The sequence below is a fragment of the Lontra canadensis genome, unplaced genomic scaffold, assembly GCF_010015895.1.
Source record: "Lontra canadensis isolate GAN:19392208 unplaced genomic scaffold, GSC_riverotter_1.0 scaffold2, whole genome shotgun sequence".
NCBI classification, from domain to species: domain Eukaryota; kingdom Metazoa; phylum Chordata; class Mammalia; order Carnivora; family Mustelidae; genus Lontra; species Lontra canadensis.
This window is the reverse complement of record NW_022630996.1, coordinates 7,480,318-7,502,865: the sequence shown is the minus strand read 5'-3', so window position 1 is coordinate 7,502,865 and position 22,548 is coordinate 7,480,318. Positions and strand designations below refer to the sequence as shown.

Sequence of the window (22,548 nt, the reverse complement as noted above, 5' to 3'; positions counted from 1 at the left end):
CGCTGACGCCATCTTCCTCCTGTACAGTTCTCTGCACTGCTGTGTTATCTGGCCCGTGCGGCAGAGGGTGTAAGTTTAGTCACATTCGCAAAAGCCTTCGGTCCTCTGGGGACATCGTGTGCAGTGTTTCCTTCCTGAGGCCTTTGTTCTGCTGTCATCAGGTGTTTCCTCCAAAGCTGAAGCTTGAGGGAAGAAACCCTCCATTTCTAAGTAGGCTTGTTTTTTTTTCAAGAAAGACTTCCTCACTCCTCTGATAACCCTAAAACTAAGGTTTACTTTTCTTTATCATTTCCAAGTTCTTGTTTTTTCTCTCGAAGTCTCATTTTAAGCATCTACTTTTATAAACTGTTTAATAACAGCTTCCAGCATTACCCCACTGGGCCTGAACCAAGTGTGTGCCGCCATTTCAACGCTTCCATGAGTCACTGCTAGTTTGTCCTTCTGAGTGACAAATGAGGTAATTTCTCAGTCTGTGTGGTACCTTGTAAAAATGAGTTTGTTTGTTTTTTTTTTTTTTTAAGATTTTATTTATTTGACGGAGAGAGATCACAAGTAGGTGGAGCAGCAGGCGGGTGACCGGGCGAGGAGGTGGGGGGGGGGGGGAAGCAGGCTTCCCGCTGAGCAGAGAGCCCGATGCTGGCCTCGACCCCAGGACCCCGAGATCATGACCTGACCTGAAGGCAGAGGCTTAACCTACTGAGCCACTCAGGCACCCCTAAAAATGACAGTTTTAAGCAATGGCCCATTTTAATGATGGTAAGTTTTTATAAATGTTGGTGACAGTTTTAACAATCAGAATTCTTTGTAGGATTTTTAGCATTAAAAATCCAAGTAAAGGGGTGCGAGAGGGAGAGTGCCAAGAGAACTGGGTTTTCGTGGCAGAGGCCAGGCCAGGGGGAACCAACCAGGCAAGGCCCACCAGCAGCGGGGTGCAGGGACCTCAGGTGAGGAGGGCCTTGTGGGGTGCTGGCACCAGTGCAAAGGATGTCAGATGTTCTGGGTCTACAAGTCCATAAGGAGATCAGACCAAACTCCTGGCCAGCATAGCACCCAGCCTCGTGGAACGGGGCTCTCCTTCAAGGAGCTGGCAGGACGAGGCCAAACAGGAGAAGCCAAAGGCTGGCAGCAGCACCAAAGTCTCCTCCAATAGGGCTTTGTAAGAGTGGCTCTCGAGGTCCCCAGTCAGTGCTATCCTGTAGCTGGAGACTACAGACCACCCGTAACATAACATCTGACTCAAATGGGCTTCAACAGTGGTCTCTTGTTGGCTCCTGTGACTGAGTTCCAAGTGACAGCTCTATCCCTGGGTTAGCACTTAAGCCTTACACCCAGATGAAGAGAAACCATTCCATTCTGGATCTCAAAGAGCAAGGCATCTTTTTCTCCAGTTTCTGTTACACAGCCTGGGTTGTGTTCCCACCTGGGACCTAAAGTGAGCAGAGCCAGGACGTCCCTGACTGGCTGGGCTCTGGAACCCAACACTGGCCAGGGGTCTGGGACTGATTCCTTTGCTTGAACATACACTGTGGAGTTGGCAGCCGGACCAAATGCTGGGGTAGAGAACAGACATTGTTTTCTGGGTCCTCACATGAGCCTGCTGCAGAGACAAGCCGGTGTGCCATAAACTTGGAATGGATGAAGTGCCTCTTTAACCAACATGATTTCAGTGGATTCATACATCACTTTATCGTATCACTACAGCCATTTTACAGGGTAGGAAGCTCAGCCATGCCAAGTGACTAGTTGAAGTCACGATGGGAGGCACCTGGGTGGCTCAGTAGGTTAGGCAGGAGACTCTTGCTCTCAGCTTGGATCTTGATCTCTTGTGAGTTTCAAGCCCTATGTCAGGCTCCATGCAGGTGTGGAGTATATTAAAAAAAAAAAAAAAAGCCGCAACAAAGTTGACACGTTTCTGTTGGTGAGCCCGAGGCTCCTCTTGGCCTAACATGACAGGTATGACCTGGGCTGGGAGAGGGAAGAGGGGACGAACCAACATCCCAAGAGGGAGCAAAAAAGGCCGAAGCAAACGAAGGTAGAGTAATACACAGCCCTAGGTATAGGACTGTGTCATTTCTGAAACCCTTTTCATAGTGTCATAGTCTTATTTTACTTTGATACTGCCTCCGAAGCCGAGACTAACCAATGACAAGCCTGTATGTATCCTAATTGGGATACACGAATTTGGCCCCCTGAATTTTTTGAGAAAATTTTGGTACAAATTGCTTGAAATCAGTGTTAAAAATCTATCGAGTGATAAATTAAGAAGTACCCAGTGTCACAAGTAGAAAATGCTTATAGTGAATCTAAGCCTAACTCCTGCAGCTTACAGAAAATGAGAGAAATCCAGAATATTTGTCATTCTACAAGACAAACTGGCCTTGTCTATTCAAAAAGTCAGTGTTTCAGAAAACAAGTTCTAGGTTTAAAGAGATTAAAGGGATCAGTAACAGTGCTGAGACCCTGACTGGATCTTTGTTTAAAATACATTAGTGGAACAAGCAGGACTGAATGTGAATTTAACAGTAGTTTCATTAAGTATAATAATGGTTATGTGTATTAAGTGGGTTAAAGCCTCTGCCTTTGGCTCAGGTCATGATCTCGGGGTCCTGGGATCGAGCCCCGCATCGGGCTCTCTGCTCAGCAGTGAGCCTGCTTCCTCCTCTCTCTCTCTCTCTCTGCATGCCTCTCTGCCTACTTGTGATCTCTGTTTCTCAAATAAATAAATAAAAATCTTTTTAAAAAATTAGAAATAAATCAAATTATTGAGATAGAGTTGCCCAAAAGAAAATCTACCGATCTTGGAGGTACCTTCCAACAAATGTAGCTGCCTGTGTCACCACCGCCAAACAAGATATGGAATAGGTCCCACAGGCCTCAGAAAGTTCCCTTGTGTCCCTCTGCAGCCAATCCTCCCTGACCTCCAGTCCCAGGTGAATCTGTGGTCGGTCTCTACAGGTAAGTTGAACTTGTTCTAGGATTTCGTAGAAAAAAAAGAGGCGTGTAGTATGTACTTTTGGTTTCAGAGACTCGCTTGCGTTGCCGCAGAGGTCCGTAGCTGCTTGCTCTGCAGGTGTAGAGCCCAGTTTCTCTCTGCTCGGGTTGGTGATATCACGGTCATCTCCAGGTTTGGGCTGTTAGGAATACAGCTGCTGTGAACGTTCACATACAGGTCTTTGGAGGTAGGTTTTCCTTTCTCTAGGGACCTAAGAGGATTACTGGGTTGTATGTTTGTAAGAAACTGCTGAATTGTTTTCCAAAGTAGCTGTACCATTTTATAATCCCCGCACCAGTGTGAGCTGAGCTCCCATGTTCTACACCTTCATCAGCCCTGAGGTGGCCAGTCTCCTTCGGTGTCACCATTCGCGTGGGTGTGTAGTGCTGACTCCTCGTGGTTTCTGATTGCGTTTGTTTTCATCCAGTGCCATCGACACACACGTCCCATTAGTTTCAGCGCATGGCAGTGATGCCACAAGTCTGTAATTATATTGGCCTTTGCTGGATGCCGGACATTGAGCTTCTTTTCATTTGCTCGTTGGCCATTTCTGTTTTCTTTTGTGATTCTCCTATTGATGATGAGAAACCATATTTTCAAAAACCCTGCCTGAAGGACAGAGCTTTTTTTTTGTTTAATTTGACAGACAGAGATTACAAGTAGGCAGAGAGGCAGGCAGAGAGAGGAGGAAGCAGGCTCCCTGCTGAGCAGAGAGCCCGACATGGGGCTCGATCCCAAGACTCTGGGATCATGACCCGAGCCAAAGGCAGCAGCTTAACCCGCTGAGCCACCCAGGTGCCCCTCAATAAGTTGATTTTTTTTTTTAAGATTTGACAGAGATCACAAGGAGGCAAAGGCATTCAGAGAGAGGGGGAAGCAGGCTTCCTGCTGAGCAGAGAGCCCAATGTGGGGCTTGATCCCAGAACCTTGAGATCATGACCTGAGTCAAAGGCAGAGGCTTAACCCACTGAGCCACCCAGGCACCCCAATAAGTTGTTTTAAAATAGGTTCACATATCTCTCTCCCACCCCCCACCTCCCTGCCCCGCCATGGGCTCTTTTAGACAGGGTTTCTCAAAATGTGGCATCTGGACTATGTGCGTGAGCATCACCAGGAAAGCTGGTAAAAATCTGATCCACTGACGCAGAATCTCTTGATGGGGTGGAGGAGGAGTCAAATACACCTGACCCTGGTGGCTCTTCCACCACTGGATGGCCATCTGAATGGACCTCGGAGGCTGCTGGGCCCACCCATGCCAGCAGCTGGTCCCCACAGCTCCGTGACCCCAGCCAGTGCCGGCAGTGCCACGATGACGTGTGGATTTCACACACTAGCAGCTGGTGGCACCTGGTGGGAAGAGAGACTAGAGAAACTCCTCAGGAGGAATTCCATGCCGTCCAGCCTGCTGTGTCATCTCCCAGCTTCAGTTTTGTACAACGGGAAAGATGCGCTCTGAACGCCTGGCTGGAACCTGTGAGAAGGCCCCTCAGCAAATGAGGTAATGACAGGCTGCAAGAAGGGGCGGCCCCAGCACTCACTTCTGGAACCAGCAATTCTCAAGCCGGGCTGTGCGTCAGGATCTTGTGGACTTTTTAAAAAAGTCTAATTCCTGGGGCACCTGGGTGGCTCAGTGGGTTAAAGCTTCTGCCTTCGGATCAGGTCATGGTCCCAGGGTCCTGGGATCGAGCCCCACATCGGGCTCTCTGCTCGGCGGGGAGCCTGCTTCCTCCTCTCTCTGTGCCTGCCTCTCTGCCTACTTGTGATCTCTGTCTGTCAAATAAATAAGTAAAATCTTAAAAAAAAAAAATTAAAAAAAAAGTCTAATTCCTCTTTTAACATAGTAGTACATAAATACAGGCTCTTGAAACAAACAAGAAAACCAACCGATGAATACAGCTTTAGTAATACTAAAGTACACATATTTAAACAACAAAGATTGGTCCCTCTGTAATCTTATTCCTGCTCCTTGTAAACACTGGAGTTTCTTAACCTTAAGTGTACAGCTTGGGGCGCCTGGGTGGCTCAGTGGGTTAAAGCCTCTGCCTTCGGCTCAGGTCATGATCCCAGGGTCCTGGGATGGAGCCCCATATCCGGCTCCTTGCTTGGCGGGGAGCCTGCTTCTCCCTCTGCCTCTGCCTGCCACTCTGCCTGCTTGTTCTCTCTCTCTCTCTGACAAATAAATAAATAAAATCTTAAAAAAAAAAAAAGATTTTTATTTATTGGGTGGGGAGGGGCAGAGGAAGAGGGAGAGAACCTCCACAATGAGTGCGGGGACTTGATCTCCTGACCCTGAGATCATGACTTGAGCCAAAACCAAGAGTCAGTCACTTACCTACTGAGCTTCCCAGGCGCCTCTCCATATTTCTAAATAATATGGTTACACTGCTGTTTCTTGGCCTGCCTACTTCAGACAGGAACTAGTAGCTTCTTAGGACCTAAGTCAAAAGATGGCTCTTGTTACAATTCCTCAGCAGGTGAAGCTTAAAAACTTTAGGACTTCCAAGCTTTGGCACCACCCACCACACCCGGGCCATCCGTGCCCCAGGTGTCCCCCACCTGTGGTTCCTGGCCTTGAGCTGGGCGCAGCCAGACGGCTGCCAGTGTCAGACGCGCCGAACGAGCCAGGCTGAGCAGGACTGTGAGGTGTGAGTGGAACATGTTACCAAGCTCCGGGGTTAACTGATAGCGGGAGTGAAAAAGCCAGGAGAAACACCAGAGCGTTTTTAAGATTTTTATTGCTTGCCAGTGCACTCTTAGGACCCCACCCCTCTCTGCCAGCCAGCCCGTGTGTTCTGTACCAGAGACTGGTGTGAACGGACCAGTAAAGGTTTCTGTTCAAGAGGAAGCTGAACGCATGGCCTGCCCCTGACGAGGGGGGTCAGTGGGCCCAGGACAGTCAAGTGTTTGGCACCAGGGGAACATGCAGGTACCGTCCCCGGTCACTGGGAGAGAGGCCTGGACAGCCTGCACAGACTAAACCAGTCGTCCGGGCCCCCCGGCCACTCCTTCTGGCCTGAAGGCCCTTTACTGAACCCCAACACAGATATCTTCAGGCTGGTGTCCCCACACCTGTCAGGGGAAGAGCTGCCTCGACCTCCCCACAATTCTGATCTCCTTCCTCCGGACCCTGTGCTTTGCAGCTCCTGTGTTTTCCTGCCCGGGGCCGGGGGTGGGGGTGGGCTGTGCTCCGCATCTTCCCAGCCTTGGGCATCAGCTGCTCAGAAGCCCCGCGAGTGCCGCACACCGTGAACCTTACCCTCTGCCAGCTTGGGGCGGGGAAGGACACCCTACTCTTCCCTCCTCCGGGGACAACCACTTCTCACCCGCCGTCCTCCAACACTGTTGGTCAGCGGTGTCGGCCGTGCACACAGCCGCCGCATCCCAGCCTCGGTCCCTGCGCTCAGGGGAGAACCGCCCAGCAGCACCTGGGATCGCTAAGGCCTCCTGGTCCTCCAAGACTTGGGGGCGGGGGGTGTGCAGGTGGAATTCAGCAGGTGAGGGAGAGGATGGGAAATGGGCATTTTAATGAGGGAGAAACCTAGGCTCAAAAAAGCGAAGAAACAAAAACAAAAACAAAAAACCACACACCATCCCAAGGTAATCAAACAAATCTGCTTCAGAAGCTGGACACTCAGCCCGGCCACAGAAAGCCTCCTTTCCCTTGGATGTGACCCGCCTGAGCCAGAAGTCCAGTCCCTTATGGCTCAGAAAGGGCCCCTGTTGAGCACAGAGCAGGGAGACCTGGAAGTCTGGGTCCAGGGAAGAGGCTTCCCCAGCTGGCAACCTGGCTTCCCCTGGGGTGGCTGCAGGCCCCCAAGTCTCAGGAGGGGTGGAAGCCAAGTCACTTGGTCCCCTTGGCGCAGACCCACGGTCTTGGAGAGGCACAGTCCAAAGCCACCAGCTTGCCTCCCTCCAGGCCCCCGCACTTGAGATCTGGCTGGTCCTCCTCTTCCTCCGGGAGTCTGGGGAAGGGGAGAAGAGGGGACAGAGCTCAGGGCGACAGCCCCTGCCGGCCTGTGTGCCTGCTGCCGACGCTGGCGTGGTTAAGGCTTCATCACCGCACAGGGTCGGGGGGTCCGGGAAGGGCCCTCAGATGGGAGCCGTGAGGATGCGCCATAGCTCACGAGAACCACCCAGATCCCTCTGTGCAGCCCCCTCGTCTACAGAACAGGGCAACGATCCTGCGTGGGTGAGTACTCTGGGGGCCCGCGCAAGGGATGGGGTGACTGGGACAAGTGAAACTAAGGCTCCAAGCCAGACAGGGCAAGGAGGGTGGGGGCGGAACAGGGGCCGAATCTGGGAACACCTGGAGGCTCCAGGTGGGGGGGGGGGGTGTCAGCAGAGAGGAAGGCCCCAGCCCCTCTGTGGCATGTGCTGTGAGGTCATTCTGGTCGTGCTGGAGACGGAGGGGCCACCCACCCAGGCCCACGGTCACTCACAGCTGGGGCGACAGTGGGGCCCCGTCGATCCAGTGCCAGCCCTGGGGGCCTCGCCGGGCCCCCACCCAGGAGTACTTGGGGACTGGGTATCTGCTCAGGAAGTCCTGAAGGAGAAAAGCAGCGGGTCACCCTTCTTTGGACACTAGTTAAGACTCACCTGGGGCTTCTGTGCCCCCTCCTCCCCGCCGGACCTTGGGCAAGTTCCCAGCTCACCCAGCTGTCCCCAAACATCAGGAACTGGAAAGCTGTATTGGGTGCTTGCCGGTTGCCAGACACTGGGGACGGGAAATGGGGGGATCCCCTCTCAGCCTCAAGGGGAGAGAGCATGTGAAGGCCAGTCCCCACCAAGCAGTGCGAGCTGGGTATGGAGGGGACAGAGCAGAGGGCTGGCAGGACATTGGTCAGTGACATCGTATCAGCTCAGCACGTTATTAAGAATATTTTTTAAAAAGATGAGAACAAAGACCATGGAGCCATAAGAAGCAAGTTATGGGACATCAAGGGTTATGCTGGGTAAAAATGCTGACTCTGAGGGTGGCACGATTACAGTCACGACAAAATGTGTTCATACAAGAACGTAGACCACGAGGGGAACAACGAAAACCCCAAGGATGTCAGAGAGCTGCTAGAGAGGATCTTCCTCTTCAATATTTGTTCTTGATGTCACACATTAAAGGAAAAAATGGCATTTAAAAATGTTTAACTTGGAAAAAGATGTTTTAATGTTGTAAGTCCCGGCATGAGGCCGCGAAGCTGGCGTGGTTTCAGAACTTACTTTGCCGCCACTTTGCACGCAAGGTCACGTCCTTCCTACCACTCCCACGAGTGATTCCACTTTGGAGAATAAATCCAAGAGCATAAAGGGGAGAAAATGAACTTACCCAAAGATAACACAGTGCTATTTAGAAAGGAAAAATGGAAACCACCCAAATGCTCGGCAATCAGGAAATAACTGGGCCCGTTATGGGATATCAACACGACGGAAAGTTACAGTGCTGCTCAGGATGCCAAGTACGTAGCAAATGTAACTATGAATCATGCTGAGTGAAGAAAAGCAGACCGCACCGGGAAGAACACTTTGCTCACGACATCCAGAAGCCTCTATCCATGAGCGAAAATTAGGAGACTGTCCTGTGTGAGTTTAGGGTTTGACCAGCTCTTCCTGAGATAACTTGTTTAAGTTGAGAAATCCCAAACCTTGCTATTTAACCCTGGTTCTTAGAAAGTAAGCACGGAAGTAATGACTGTCCCCTGAAGGGACTGTGCGCAGACCCCGTGTAAAGTGAGCTGCCCTAACCGGACTCTGGAGTTTGGTGCACGGCCTGTCGCTTTCCCATGTGGGACCGTGAACCTGGCGAGGACGGGGGAAGGCACACCCATGGCCACACGTCGGGCTGGACTGCAGGCCGAGGCCTGCCAGCAGGGCCAGGCAGGGGGCTGTACAGGGGAGGATGGGGAACCCGGAGATGGCTGGGAGCTGAGTCAGTGGGCAGAGCAGCTCTGGGCAGTGGCTGCAGCAGAGGGGGGCCCCTGCTGGCCGGCACCCTCCTCCTGGGAACGGGGAAGGAACACCGGGGCACAGGGCTTCTCCCAGCACCGGGACACCCCCTATTCAAATTCTGGTCCTGTGGGACCTTAGGCAAGGACACCTTTCTGAGCTTCCATACGGGCCTCCGAAGTCGGGGCACATTGGGAAGGAGGCCCGAGAGGATCTGTATAAAGCCAAGGGCATAGTGTACACACTCACTACAGGAGAACTCTGCGGTCTGGGCCGGAGGGTGTGCAAATGCAGCCCCCAACACAGGGAACCTCATCTGAGGTCCCCAGTGTTGCCAAGAAGCCCCTGCCCTCAGTTCTGGCCCCAGGCCACCTGGCTTGCCCTCACTTCCACCTCTGGGCCTCTTGGAACAGGAGGCACAGCCCGTCCCTGAACACTCACTCCTTTCCACCCTTCCTTCCTCATAGTGCTGACGCCGTGCACTTGTTCTCACAGCTAGCAAAAACGACGGTATGGGAAAAGTATCATCCAGAGATGTAAATTCCAGAAACTCAAGAATCACTTGAGTTCAAACCACTGCTCCCGTAATGATGCCACCGGCATCCCGGGGCCTCCACGGCCTCCCGAGGGCGCTTCTCCAACTGGGCCACCAATGTCGGGGCCCATGGGAATGGGATCCTGAGCAGAATGTACTTGAAATCCTGTATCTGGCATCTTAAAGTGGAGGTAAATTATCTGCTCTGCCCTCAAACATTTCTTTTTTTCTAAAGTTGTGGTAAAATACATATCATGGAATTAAGCATTTTCACCATTTTTAAGTGTCCAGGTTGGTGGCATCGCGGTTGTCCACGCGGCTGTCCTGTGACCATCAGGGCCATCTGCCCCCGGAACTACCTTCCTCGAGGGAAACTCCCTGCACCTCCAACACCTACCCCCAACCCTGCCAGCCCCACTCTGCTTTCCGCCTGTGTACATTTCTGCTTTCATAAGCAAATGATCAATTAGTTAATTGGCTTAATCCTAGGATGGGTATTTCTTCCTGTCTTTTTTTCACCTTCCTGCAGTTGGTGCGTGAGGCTGACAGTCATGTGTGAACCTCGAGCTCCCTGCACCCCAGGAGACAGAGCTGTGTGAGACCAAGGGCACCGATGGCACCTCAACTTTCTCCCTTTTCGCTAATCTGGAGCAAACCCAGCTCTGCGGGAGTATGAGACCTGCTTCTCCAAGGGCTGGGCGAACCACTGGTACCACCACAATGTCCCTGCGTGTGTGTCCCAGCTCCTGGAGCCTGGCCTTTGCCCACTGCCCCTGCCTGCCTCACCCTGCCCCAGTGCCTCCTGGAGTGTCTGGCCCTCGTCCAGAGCTCGGAAGGATTCCAGAATTCCACAGTCACCGTATTCCAGAATTTAACTGCCTGGGACCCAATCTTCTTTTTGTAAGGAACTTACTCAGACACGTATGTCCCAAATAATTGATGCTGAATGATTAGTTCTGAAAGAATACTTTATCTCAAGCTTGCAGTTTGGTTGGTGTAAGCCCATCTGCCCCCTGGAGGGTGCACCCGCCACGGACCAGAGGGCTGAGGTCATTCTGAATTGAACCCATGTCCTCAGGAGCTGGAGGGCAGAGGCAGGCTTTCTGAGGATGCTTGCTGGGCTCGGTGGGTCCCTGCCAGGCTTGACCCCCACCCCCAGCGCCACCACTGTCCAGGGACCCACCTCTGCTCCCCTTCCCACTGGCTTTCATTTTGCGGACGCCAACAGCGAGGGGCCTGGGAAGGTTCCTCAACGCAGCCGGTTCTTATTTGACAAGTGTAAGAACTCCAGGCCTGCCCCAGGCCTCTGGCAAAATCTTTATAAACTGATCTTCTTCATAGGCTACTGTCCCTCTGGCATTTCCTCCAAATTATACACAGCACATATTATTTGCAGAACATTTAGAAAATTAAAAAAATAATAATTAAAACTTTAAGGAAGAAGAAGAAAAGACCAGTCATAAATCTTGCCCCCAGGGGTAACCACAATTAGAATAACGAGTATACATATTTCCTTCCTGTGTTTTTTCTTTGCGTATATCTTTTTATCATACTGAGATCCCAGATTTGGAGTTTTTCAATCTACATCATATCCTTTTCATTTCCCCATGTTTTTTAAAACAGAGTATTATTCCTGATGATCAAATAACTCACTGTATTTCCCCAGCTCAGTGTTCTATCCACTTCCAGTAACTCTCTCAGAGAGAAAGAAAAAGGCAGGGGCCCCCTTCCCTGTTGTATGGTGCAGAATAGCTTTCAGGTCAGGACTGGCAGGACAGTCCAAGAAAACCAAATGTCATGTATGAGAAATCCTAAGTAACATATTAACAAGTCAAATCCCGAAGTCCTGGGGGAAGAAAAAATCCTGGCTAAACTATCACAAGAGCCCTAGAATAAAAAAAAAAAAAAAATCAATGTAATTCACACAAAAAGAAATCCAGGAAGTAAACAAAAAGATATCATCTCAACAGACACACAAAAAACCATCCAATGAAATGAAACTCATTCATGTTTAAAACTTTTAAGAAAATAAGAGTAGAAAAGAATTTCCTGAAATGATAACAGAAGGGGAAAATAAGAGACAAGAATGGGAGATGATAGCAATGAGAAATTCCCATAGCACTTGGGTAGCACCCAAGAAAGTGCTGCATTTTTTCAAGGAAAAGGTTGAGTGAGAGGAAGCAGAGAAAAATGCCAGTCTGAATTGAGAAGTCCCCAAATGCTCAAATATTAGAGGCGACAGGCCCTTCTAGAGGCCAAGATACAGGAAAGGGGCCTGGAAAAGTTTGGTTACAAGTCTATAAAAGCAGCAGCGAAGGCCTCTCTTCTACCTCTTCCCACAAATCCACTCACACCTCCCATACAGCAGGTAACCAGGAGAACTGAGGGAGAAACCACAGGGGACCAGGGACCCAGAGCACGAGGTCTGGCTGAGGGTTGGAGGAAGTTAGACTGAAAAAGGAGAGGGATTAAGTGCTACACTCTTACAAGTGAAACCTTGGCTCCCTTTCCCCACTGCCCCTGGAATGCTGACATCTTAGCACTCACTTAAAAAAAAAAAAAAGAAAAAGAATAGTTGAGGCCCAGTGTGATGTCCCCATTGCAAAGCCTGCCCCTGCTAAAGCCCAGTGCAGCCCCCCTCACTCCGCCGAGCTTCCAGCCTGTTCTCTAGTGCCTCACTCTGGATTATAACAGCTAGGGGTCATCAGACATTTCAGGACATTTTCTAACATGAAAAGACAAAAATCCCCCACAACTCAGTACATAGAATAAAAAGTACTTGCAGGAAAAAAAAAAAATGAGATATAGTACAGGGAGCAGAACAAATTCCAAAACAAAGTTAGCTATATCTACTATCTATAATGAGATAAGAAAGTGGCGCCTGGGTGGCTCAGTGGGTTAAGTGCCTGCCTTCAGCTCAGGTCATGATCCCAGGGTCCTGGGACTGAGTTCCATGTCGTCGGGCTCCCTGCTCAGCAGAGAGTCTGCTTCTCCCTCTCCCTCTGTGTGCATGTGCATTCTCTCTCTCAAATAAATAAGTAAATCTTTATAATGAGATAAAAGAAGATATTGCATCCTTGAAACAAATAGGACACTATAAAAAAGGATATTTGAAGAACCAAAAAGATCCCAAAATTAAAAATAAAGTAGCAGAAATAAAAATGAAGAAAAACACCCACAAAGGGATAGGATTGTTCAATTTCAGGACAGAGGGAGAAGAAAGATGAAAGTCCTGAAATTTGGAGTTGGGGAGGGTCACATAGAAAGGATCAGAAATCAGACTTATTAAATGGTAACAGTGAACACTGGAAGATAATGAAGCGAAACCAGCACAATGCTGGGGGAAAACGATTTCCACCCTAGAATTCTATACCCAGCCAAGCTATCAGTCAAATAAGGTTAGAATAAAAGCAACTTCAGACATGACCGGTCTCAAGAAATTTACCAGGCACGTACTTTTTTCCCAGGAAATTTACAGTGTATGTGTCCCACCAAGAAAAGGCTATAAACCAAGAAAAAATCTTGAGATCTAGGAACCAGGGATCCCACCTAGTAAAGTGGCAAAAGCATACCAAGGACGGAGACAAGATTCCAAGACAACATATACCTTGAGCACTGTGCACCTTCCCTCCCCAGGACAGATCGCTATAGTGATTAAACACACATTTCTGTGGTTTCTTGATTAACGCCTGCCGCACTCACAGCTCTGTTGGCCGTGTAAAGGTGAGGCCGTTTGTTCTCGCTCGTCCTTGAGTCCCCAGTGTCAAACACAGTGTAGGTGCCTGATAACTACTTATGAAGCACTGGCAGAAGGAATGCTCCCTGTTAACTGCTTGGCCACAGGATGGACAGGACCGTCCCTGCCCCCATCTTCCCTGCTCCGCCTCTACTTCTTAGAAGGAAGAGTAATTTGAAGATCTTGGACCCCTGAAGTCTGGTCCTCTCACATGTCATGTTATCTCCCCAGGCCTTGGTGATTTTCTCTGTAATGCAGAGATGCACTAGATCTTTGCCAGGAGTCTGTGGTCTGTGATGATACCCACATCCTCCCACTGCCCACCGCCTCCGTCTCACCTGGGTGTGGCTCAGCAGTGGGAGGGTAGCCTGGTGAGCTGAGCAGAAGGCCTGGCTGGCCTCCCAAGCCTGAGCTTCGGCAGAGAGGTAGTAGCAGTTCTCCTCGGACCACATCCAGCCACGGGGACATGGCCGGCATCTGGTCCCTGCAAGCAGAGAAACCACTATAAAGAACTGAATGTACGCACGTGAAAAAAGTCAAAATCTAGGGCACATGGGTGGCTCAGTCGGTTACGCAGCTGCCTTCGGCTCAGGTCCTGATCCCATGGTCCTGGGATCAGGCCCCCATCAGGCTCCCTGCTGAGTCCTCTCCCTTCTCCCTCTCCCTCTGCTGCTTCCCCTGCTTGTGCTCTCTCTCTGGCTCTCGCTCTCTCTCTCTCATAAATAAATAAAAATCTTTAAAAATATATATAAATAAATAATCAAAATCTAGGCAGTTTTGAGTGAGGGGGCAAATCTGGAGTGTGGAACGGGTGAGCCCTGGGAGAGCAAGCAGGGTGGGCAGGGCCCCGGGCAGGCTGTGGAGTCTGTGCAGGGCACAGACCCCTCCCCCAGGTGGGGTCTGCCAACCCCCTGCTTGTTAGAGCACAGGCTGTGTCCATCGGGAGGTAGGAGCTCTTTGTCCCTCTTTTTGCTCAACAAGTCCCGTGGGGATGTCATTTTCTAATTCTCACAAAGCTGCCATAAGGAAGAGACGCCCCGGTGGTGGACAGGGGAGGAGAGGGACCGGGAGGAGGCACCACACCTGCTCTAGATGCCAGAGCCACGATGGCGACTGCGGACACGGCCAGGAACATGGCCATGACTGCCAGCGCCCAGCGCAGGGACTTCATGTACATAGGCAGCCCTGGGGGAGCAGACAACCGGGAGAGACGGGTTAGAAGGAGATGACCCAAGCCACACCCGACTTGGAACCACACTGACTCACATACCAGCACCCCAACCCCTTGGCCCAAGACACCACAAAAACCCACTCAATTTAGGACAAAACTTCCTATTTGGGAGAAAAATGCTTGAAGATATTCTGCTTCCTTTTTTTTTTTAAGATTTTATTTATTTGACCGAGATCACAAGTGAGCAGAGAGGCAGAGAGAGAGGAGGAAGCAGGCTCCCTGCGGAGCAGAGAGCCCGATGCGGGGCTCGATCCCAGGACCCTGAGATCATGACTTGAGCTGAAGGCAGAGGCTTAACCCACTGAGCCACCCAGGCGCCCCAGATATTCTGCTTCTTAAATAACTAGAAGACCTCAGAGTCCGTTCAAGAAAGGGAACAAATGAGTGGCTGACAACCGTGCACTGAGCACTGACTGAATGGGCACAAGACACAGGGCACAGACCCCACCAAGAACAGGGCCAGACCTCTGCGCTCACGGAGCTAACAGTACTGGGAGCTGCCCCTCAAAGAGAGGGATGCGGGTTCCGTTTCAGCTTGGACAGACCTGAGTTCAGGTCTGGCCTCCACAGGCCCCCCATGTGTTTTTGGTCTTTTTCCATTTTGCCAGTGAAATCACCTGCCTCTTCTATCTCCCTAGCTCACTGGAGGCCACCAGTGAAGCATAGTGCAGGGCGTGCTTTGCAGGCAGGAGAGCAGGAGACAGATGTGAGGCTGCCGGCAGCTCAGGGCCGCGGGGGACCCGAGAAGGGCAGTGTGGCTGCTGGGGGGAAAGGAGCTCCGGAGATGGAGCTGGGAGGGAGCAAAGGCTCAGAGAGAGAGAGAACTTGTTCGATTGTCAGATGCTGCCCTGGTGACGGAGTGACCGTGGATACCAGATGGGAAAACAGGGTTAAGAAAACACAGTAAATGGTTAATCACGGCCATCGGCGGTTGTAAGCAGCTTTCCACCCGGAAACACCTAAAGTAACTGAGCGCTCCTGAATTTGATCTCTGCCTGGACACAGAGGCATGAAGTCAATTAATGCAAAGAGGCCTCTCTTTAGATGCGAATTCAATTTAAACTTCCCAGGGGTGTCTGGGTGGCTCAGTCAGTTAGGTGTCTGCCTTCAGCTCGGATCATGATCTGGGGATCTTGGAATCGAGCCCCACGTCGGGGCTCCCTGCTCAGCGGGGAGCCTGCTTCTCCTTCTCCCTCTGCCACTCCTCCTGGCTTGTGCTCCCTCTCTCTCAAATAAATATTTTATATATTTTTAAAGATTTTATTTATTTATTTGTCAGAGAGAGATCACAAGCAGGCAGAGGCAGAGAGAGAAGCAGGCTCCCTGCTGGACAAGGAGCCCGATGCGGGACTCGATTCCAGGACCCTGGGATCATGACCTGAGCTGAAGGCAGCGGCTTAACTGACTGAGCCACCCAGGCATCCCAGTAATTTAAAAAATAAACTTCCCAGACACCTACTGCCACGGGCCGGAGGACCCACCCACATCTCGGGGCCAAAGGCTGGGAATGCCACATGTTCAGTGTAAGGGTCCCAAGAACTCAATCATCGTATGTTTGCCAAAACCCAGAACAGCAGAGGTTAATTCTCCAGCAAATATTTTATTATTCTGAAGAGACTGATTCCATTTTTAAAACCATATGCATATTCATACGTACCTCCATACGAACACACACAACATGTACACAAAGAAAGCTGGGACACATTTCCAAGGTTTTTCATAAAACATGTTTTCAATCATAACTCAACTCTAAAAGCACTTTTGAAGTCCTTGATTTCCTATTTCCATTAGAAAAATACACCTGCTTCAAAGACTGAAAAGGGAAGTGTGTTACACAGATATATACGAAGAGTCACATTCCATCTGTGACCTTTTTGGAGTTTGCTTTTTTATTTTTAATTACATAATCTGCTCCTTAAAGGGGTTTGACCCAAATTTTCATCAACTGATAAATGGATAAACAAAATGTGGCATATCCATACAGCAGAACACTCAGCTGGGGCCGAACAAGAGAACTTCATGCAAGAAGCTTGTCCCAGAAGGACACATATGAGTCCATCTATGAAATGTCCAGAATAGGCAAACCCACAGGGACAGAAAGTGGCTCAGTGGTGGCCTGGGAGAGGCTGGGGGGTTTGACAGCTCAAAGATACAGCGTTTCTTTTTAGGGTGTTGAAAACATGCTAAAACCACCTGTGTGATGTGTGATGATTGTGCACATCTGGGAATGTGAAGACCACCGGACCACACGCTTGAAGTGAGTGGGCTGTGCGGTTACATGAATTATAACTTGATAAAGCTGTTACCAAAAAAAAAGTGACTTGAATATGCTTGGAATCAAAGATACATATAAATTGAGAGTCTTAAAATAAAAGCAGAACTAAAAAGCCTGGGGAAGAAAAGGAACACAAACCTACCAGTCCCCTCAGTCAATGCAACAACCGTGACTGCACGCTTAGGCCTTTCAGAAAAGAATGTGTAAAAGAAATAGAGCAGGTTACACAGTCCCACCCACCTTCTGCTCAGGGCTGCATGGCTGACCTTGGGATTGGCCCCCCACAGAGCCAGAGTCCTCCCAAACTTCCAGACAGAGGAAGTCCCGCCTACCCCCTTCCCAAGGCAATTCCTTTTTTTTTAAGATTTTATTTATTGGAGAGAGAGATAGCTAGAGAGATAGCGAGTCAGAACGAGTGGTGGAGAGGCAGAGAGGGAGAAGCCGACTCCCCACTGAGCAGGGAGCCCCGCGCGGGGCTCGATCCCAGGACCCTGGGATCATGACCTGAGCTGAAGGCAGACACTTAACCGACTCAGCCACCCAGGTGCCCCTCCAAAGCAATTCCTAATTGCACAGGTAACCCCAAAACATTCTCCTTACAAAAAAATGAAAACACACGTAAAGCTAAAGCCCCTCTATACCCGTCTTCCAATTCTGGACCCCCTTAAACCAAATCCTCTTGTGTCTGCAAACACACCCAGTCCCACGTGGCAATAATAACACACACTCCCTTTCTCTCCAGCACCTTCCCCTCAGCTCCACTCTCTAGCTTCCACCCAATTTCCCTTCCCCCATCTTGGAATGACATCTCTGATGTCACATCCTCTGTTCACTCTTGAACTGCGAGTCTCCCTTCATCTGCCACATTTCCTACCCGCAGCTGATGCACTGTCTGCTTCCTCCTAGTTAGATCCAGTGGCCTGGGCTGGAACCAGGTTTTGTGGGGCTTAAAGATTATTCAATTTGAGGGGGAAATCTTAAAAAGAAAAAGAACAGAAAATAAAAAAAAGAAGAGAACGAAAAAAGAAAACTTCCAAATACAAAGCTCAGAATAGGACTGACTCAGAGGGCTCGTGCCCATGAGTGTCCCTTTTGTGTCACTGCTTCAGGTAAAGCTGTTACAAACGCCCTTGCTCCTCCAGCTCGGCCTGACCGTGCTGGTCATCACCCTTCCGGGTCCCATGTCCTCCAGGCCCTCAGCACCAAGTATGTTCTTCCTGCCCATCCCACCAAAATTCGAACTACCTCTGGACTTCCGAGACCACCCACCTTCTCCAAAAGACACCTCCTGGGGTGCCTGGGTGGCTCAGTGGGTTGAGCCTCTGCCTTTGGGTCAGGTTGTGATCTCAGGGTCCTGGGATCGATCCCTGCATCGGGTTCTCTGCTCGGTGGGGAGCCTGCTTCCCCCTCTCTCTTCTGCCTGCCTCTCTGCCTACCTGTGATCTCTCTCTGTCAAATAAATGAATAAAATCTTAAAAAAAAAGACACCTCCTCCCCCAGCCTCTGTTTTCACTCTCAGCTCCAGAGTCCTCCCTGCCCAGAAACCCCTGGCTCCAGCCCAGGCTGACCTGTACTTGTACTTTTTTTTAGTCCTAGACTCTTTAATTACCCTGACAAAAAGCTGTAAACTCATTGTGGTGGAGAGAATAACATTCCGTCCTTGCCCCAAAGATGCGCATGACTTAATCCCTGGAACCTGTGAGTAAATTAGGTTACATGGCAAAGGGCACTTCAGGTTTTGGTTGGAATTAAGGCTGCTTATTAGCTGACTTTAAGATGAAGAGATTTTCCCGGGTTTTCTGGGTAGGCCCAATGTAAACACAAGGGTCTGTATAAACAAGAAGGAGGCAGAAGAAGAGGAAAGTCAGAGAGGGCAGCAGAAGGAATCAGTCCAACATTGGTTGCTGGCTTGGAATATTCTGAGGGGCCTGAACTAAGGAATGCAGCCTCTTCTAGCTCCAAAAGGCAAGGAAACAGAATCCCCCCTTGAGCCCCCAGGAAGGAACACAAGGCTGCTGACAGCTCAGCTTTAGCCCATCAGACTTCCGACCCACAGAACTGTAAGATAATAAATTTGTGTTGTTTCAAACCACTAAGTTCGAGGCAATTTGTTAGGGCAGCGATAGGAAATACATCTTTGGGGATCCTGGGTGGCTCAGTGGATTAAGCAGCCGACCCTTGATTTTGGCTCCGGTCATGATCTCAAGGTTGTCAGATGGGCCCCATGTGGGGCTCCACACTGTGCCTGGAGCCTGCTTGGGATTCCCTCTCTTCCTCTCCCTCTGCCCTGCCCCGTTTTAAGGGGAAAAAAAAAAAAAAAAAAAAAGACAATATACCATCATTTAGAAAATGTGCTCACACCAAACTGCAAAATCCCGAGTGATTTGTGTCCCTGAACTCTCCCCGAGACTAAGATGTGGCAGATCCCCTGAGGCTTTGGGGCCTGTCTGGCTGGCCTGGCCTTCCTCTAACCTGGCCAAACTCTTGGCACACTGCCTCCTGAGCTTTCCAGTTGGAAGGGGCCTTTGTCACCCCTGAATCCTACTCACTTTTTTTTTTTAATTTTTTTTTTTTTTTAATTTATTTGACAGAGATCACAGGTAGGCAGAGAGGCAGGCAGAGAGAGAGAGGAAGGAAAGCAGGCTCCTTGCTGAACAGAGAGCCCGATGCAGGGCTCGATCCCGGACTCTGGGATCATGACCTGAGCCGAAAGCAGAGGCTTTAACCCACTGAGCCACCCAGGGGCCCCCCTACTCACTTTTCAATGCTTATTCCAAGAAGCTTTCCCATGCCCCCACGCTCACCAACCACTCCCTCTTGGCTCCTGGTCCAGGATTGTTTATGCTCCTTTATTATTATTATTATTTTTTAAGAGAGTGAGGAGAGGGAGGGCAGAGGGAAAGGGAGAATGAATCCTAAGCAGGCTCCACGCCCAGCACAGAGTTGGGAAGGGCTCCATCTCACCACCCTGAGATCACGACGTGAGCTGAAATCGAGAGTCAGAGGCATAACCGACTGAGCCACCCAGGCGCCTCTCCAGGCTCCTTCTTGTCCCGTGACGAGCACCCCGCCCCCAAGACGGGCCCCTCTCCGCCATACACCGCCTCCAGCAGTCTGGTCCCCAGTCCCCCCGCAGTAGCTGATGAATGGGGGAGTGTTCGGGGCCCAATGCTCCTCAACAGAGGCGGAGAGAGAAGGGGAGTCCGGGTCGGGAGACCCGGTTCCCGGTTCCCGCCCGAGCCGCCAGCGCCGTCAGGTGATCCTGGAAGCCCTCCCTCTCCTGGAAGCCCTCCCACCTCTACTTCTCAGCCACGCCGCGCGCACGAAGAGGGAAATGTGGAAGTTTTCGCGCTGGGGAGGCGGAGTGGTGGCGGAAATAGAGGTTTTATTCTCTCGGCACAGACGAACGCGGTACAATTACCAAGGCCCCGAATGTTACGGATCCCAGGCCGGACAGGCCACGTGGGGCCGGGGCAGCGGCCGCAGTGGTCCCGGCGCGGGGCGGCTGTGGGGGGCGCTCAGGCGGCGTCGCCCCCTCCCGGCCGCGCGGGCTTACCTACGAGCTGTATGGCCCGGGGCAGCTTCTCGTCGCCGCCCGTCTCCGCGCGGTGCAGCAGCGCGCCGGCCTCCTCCTTCTCCAGCCCCAGCTCCCGGCAGCGGCCGCGGCACGTGGGGGAGCCCGGGAGCTCCGAGCGCCCGTCTGCGGGGCTCGCCCGGCCCTCGGCGTCGAGGCCGCGCTCGGGCCGGGCGGGGGTCCGCGGCAGCAGGGGGTGCGCGGGGAAGGCGTGGCGGGAGAAGGCCGGGGACTCGGGCACCGGCACGGTGAGGAAGCGCGGGGACGGCGCCGGCGAGGGCGCGCGGCTGCCGCCCGCCACGCCCACGGACTTCACGCGCACGTCCACCTGCAGCTCCACCGGGGCCCAGGCGCCCTGCGGCGGCTCCCCCGGCACCTCGCCGGCCTGGGACTGCTCGGCTGAGGCGGGGCCGGGCGACGGCGGCTCCGAGCCCGCGGACACCTGGCGGCGGAAGGCGCCGTAGCCCAGGCTGGGGGGCGGGAGCCGCAGGAGCGCCGGGCGAGGCGGGGGCAGCTTCTTCCCGCCGGAGGGGTCCTGGCCCGCGCCCGCCGCCTCCTTTGCGGCGCGGGCCAGACTCGGACTGCTCTCGGGACTCTCGAGCTGTCGCTCCTCTGCGGGGACCTGCGGCTGCTCCGGCGCCGCGACCTGGCTCCCCAAGGGCTCCATTGGGAACTCGGCTCCGGGTTGGTCTCCTCCGGACCCTGCTTGGGCCCGCTCCATCCGGTGAGCAGAGCGACCGAGAGACGCAGAGGGAGCGCACCTGGGCCCAGGTATGGAGTCGGCTTCACCAACTGGCTGGGGATTGGTCCAGCCTGGTCCCTGGTTTTCAGGCCACGCCCCTCTGCCCCGCCCACCCGAAGGACCCCGCTGGGATTGGCGGTGGCTGGGATTCTGTTGGCCGCTCCGCAGGGCTGCGGGAGAAAGGAGCGGAGGGCCGGCCCGCGGGGTTACCGAGAAAGAGCTGGAAGCAGAGGCTGAAGGGAGAACCCAGAGTCCTACCTGACTCCTTCCTCTTCTTTGTCCCCAGTTCCACGGCCCTCTGCCATTGCTCTGATTTTGAAGATTACAGTTTGGGCTGAGAGCGGTTGGCCAAGTCTATGAGATGCTGCGACCTCAGGAAAAAACAAAACAAAACAGCGGGGCCAAAAGAAATTCTGTGGCCTGGGGAAAAGTAGCAGAGCTGGTTGTCCTGACAGTGTAGTGGGGGAAGGGACACCACACCTAAGAGACTTCCCTATAGCAGAAGTCCCAGGGACAGCCGCTCAGGAGGGACGACTTAGTACCCTAACTCATTAAAAAGTGAGGGATGAATAAGCATGCCTGCACGTTTTCACAGGGAGAGGAGCCTGGCCCCAGTCAGCCGGTGTGGTGCAATGCAGGGTTCCCAAACCTGGCTAGTGATCTGAATTCAAATCTCAAATTTGAACCGGGGTTGGCACAGGCATCAACCAGGGCCGAAAGTGCAGCCAGCACTGGCAGCAAGAAGGGGAAGCAGAAGCTGCAGTGGACTCAAAATGTGGCGCTGGCCAGTCCCTCCAACCTGCTTTCTGGATTCTGTCCCCTTTGTGTGCGGTCACACTTTGATTTCACAGACACTTAATGAGCAGGGTCCCTAGCCCGTGGGCACACAACGGGTTCTTTCCCACCATCAGCAAACAGGAGCAGGTGGTAAATGCCTCGTTGGCATCTCCTCCTCCAGCGGACACTGGTTTCTTCCTTATACGTCTGACCTACTTGCGCACTTTCTCCACTCCATCACATCCTAAGGCCTCCTTACACCACCGCAGTGTTTCTCACCTTGGCTAGTCTGCCGACATTTGCCCCGCCAAGGACACCACACACCCTCAAATCCCGCACATGTCTTCAGTGCTTGCTTTATCTCACGGAAGCCACGCATCTGTGGCTCTCCTCATGTGCACTCTGCTGGTTTGCCATCTGCTCCCAAAGGCTTCTCACTCCCCATTAGGTCACAGACCCTGCAGCCGTCCCTCCAGCCCAGATCTTTCTCTGGACCTGGACGGTACGTAACAGGCTGTGGGGTGAATTTCGTCTCTCCACCCTGTCCTGCCCTGAATTCATATGTCCAAGTCTTAATCCCCCAAGCCTCAGAAAGTGACCTTCTTTGGAATTAGGGCGGGGACTGTGATGATGTCATCCCAGAGTAGGCGGGTTCCTAATCCAACATGACTGGTGTCCTTATAAAAAGGAGATATTTGGACACAAACACACACACAGGGAGAACACTGTGTGAACATGAAGGTAGAGAT

General features: G+C 51.9%; 1 protein-coding gene across 2 annotated transcripts; it reads right to left on the bottom strand.

Moving 5' to 3' along the window:
- Positions 1-6,720: 6,720 nt before the first annotated feature.
- KLRG2 (killer cell lectin like receptor G2) lies at positions 6,721-21,058 on the bottom strand. 2 transcript variants are annotated; one of them, XM_032867898.1, is made up of 5 exons: positions 20,263-21,058; positions 14,284-14,385; positions 13,539-13,684; positions 7,432-7,535; positions 6,721-6,954 (listed from the first exon to the last, which is right to left on the bottom strand). In XM_032867898.1, exons 1-5 carry the CDS (start codon positions 20,999-21,001, stop codon positions 6,834-6,836), a joined length of 1,212 nt encoding a protein of 403 aa, XP_032723789.1. In that variant the 5' UTR covers positions 21,002-21,058; the 3' UTR covers positions 6,721-6,833. The 2 variants fall into 2 exon arrangements, with proteins under 2 accessions (XP_032723789.1, XP_032723797.1); XM_032867906.1 differs by lacking the exon at positions 6,721-6,954 and having other exon boundaries at positions 14,282-14,385.
- Positions 21,059-22,548: the final 1,490 nt, after the last annotated feature.

Coding starts and splice junctions, on each gene's coding strand:
- KLRG2 (XM_032867898.1), bottom strand. CDS start 21,001: ATGGAGCGGGCCCAAGCAGGGTCCGGAGGAGACCAACCCGGAGCCGAG. Junction 13,685..14,283: donor GGCTCTGGCATCTAGAGCAG/GTGTGGTGCCTC, acceptor CTCTGCTTGCAG/GGACCAGATGCCGGCCATGT. Junction 7,536..13,538: donor CACTGCTGAGCCACACCCAG/GTGAGACGGAGG, acceptor TTTCTCCTTCAG/GACTTCCTGAGCAGATACCC.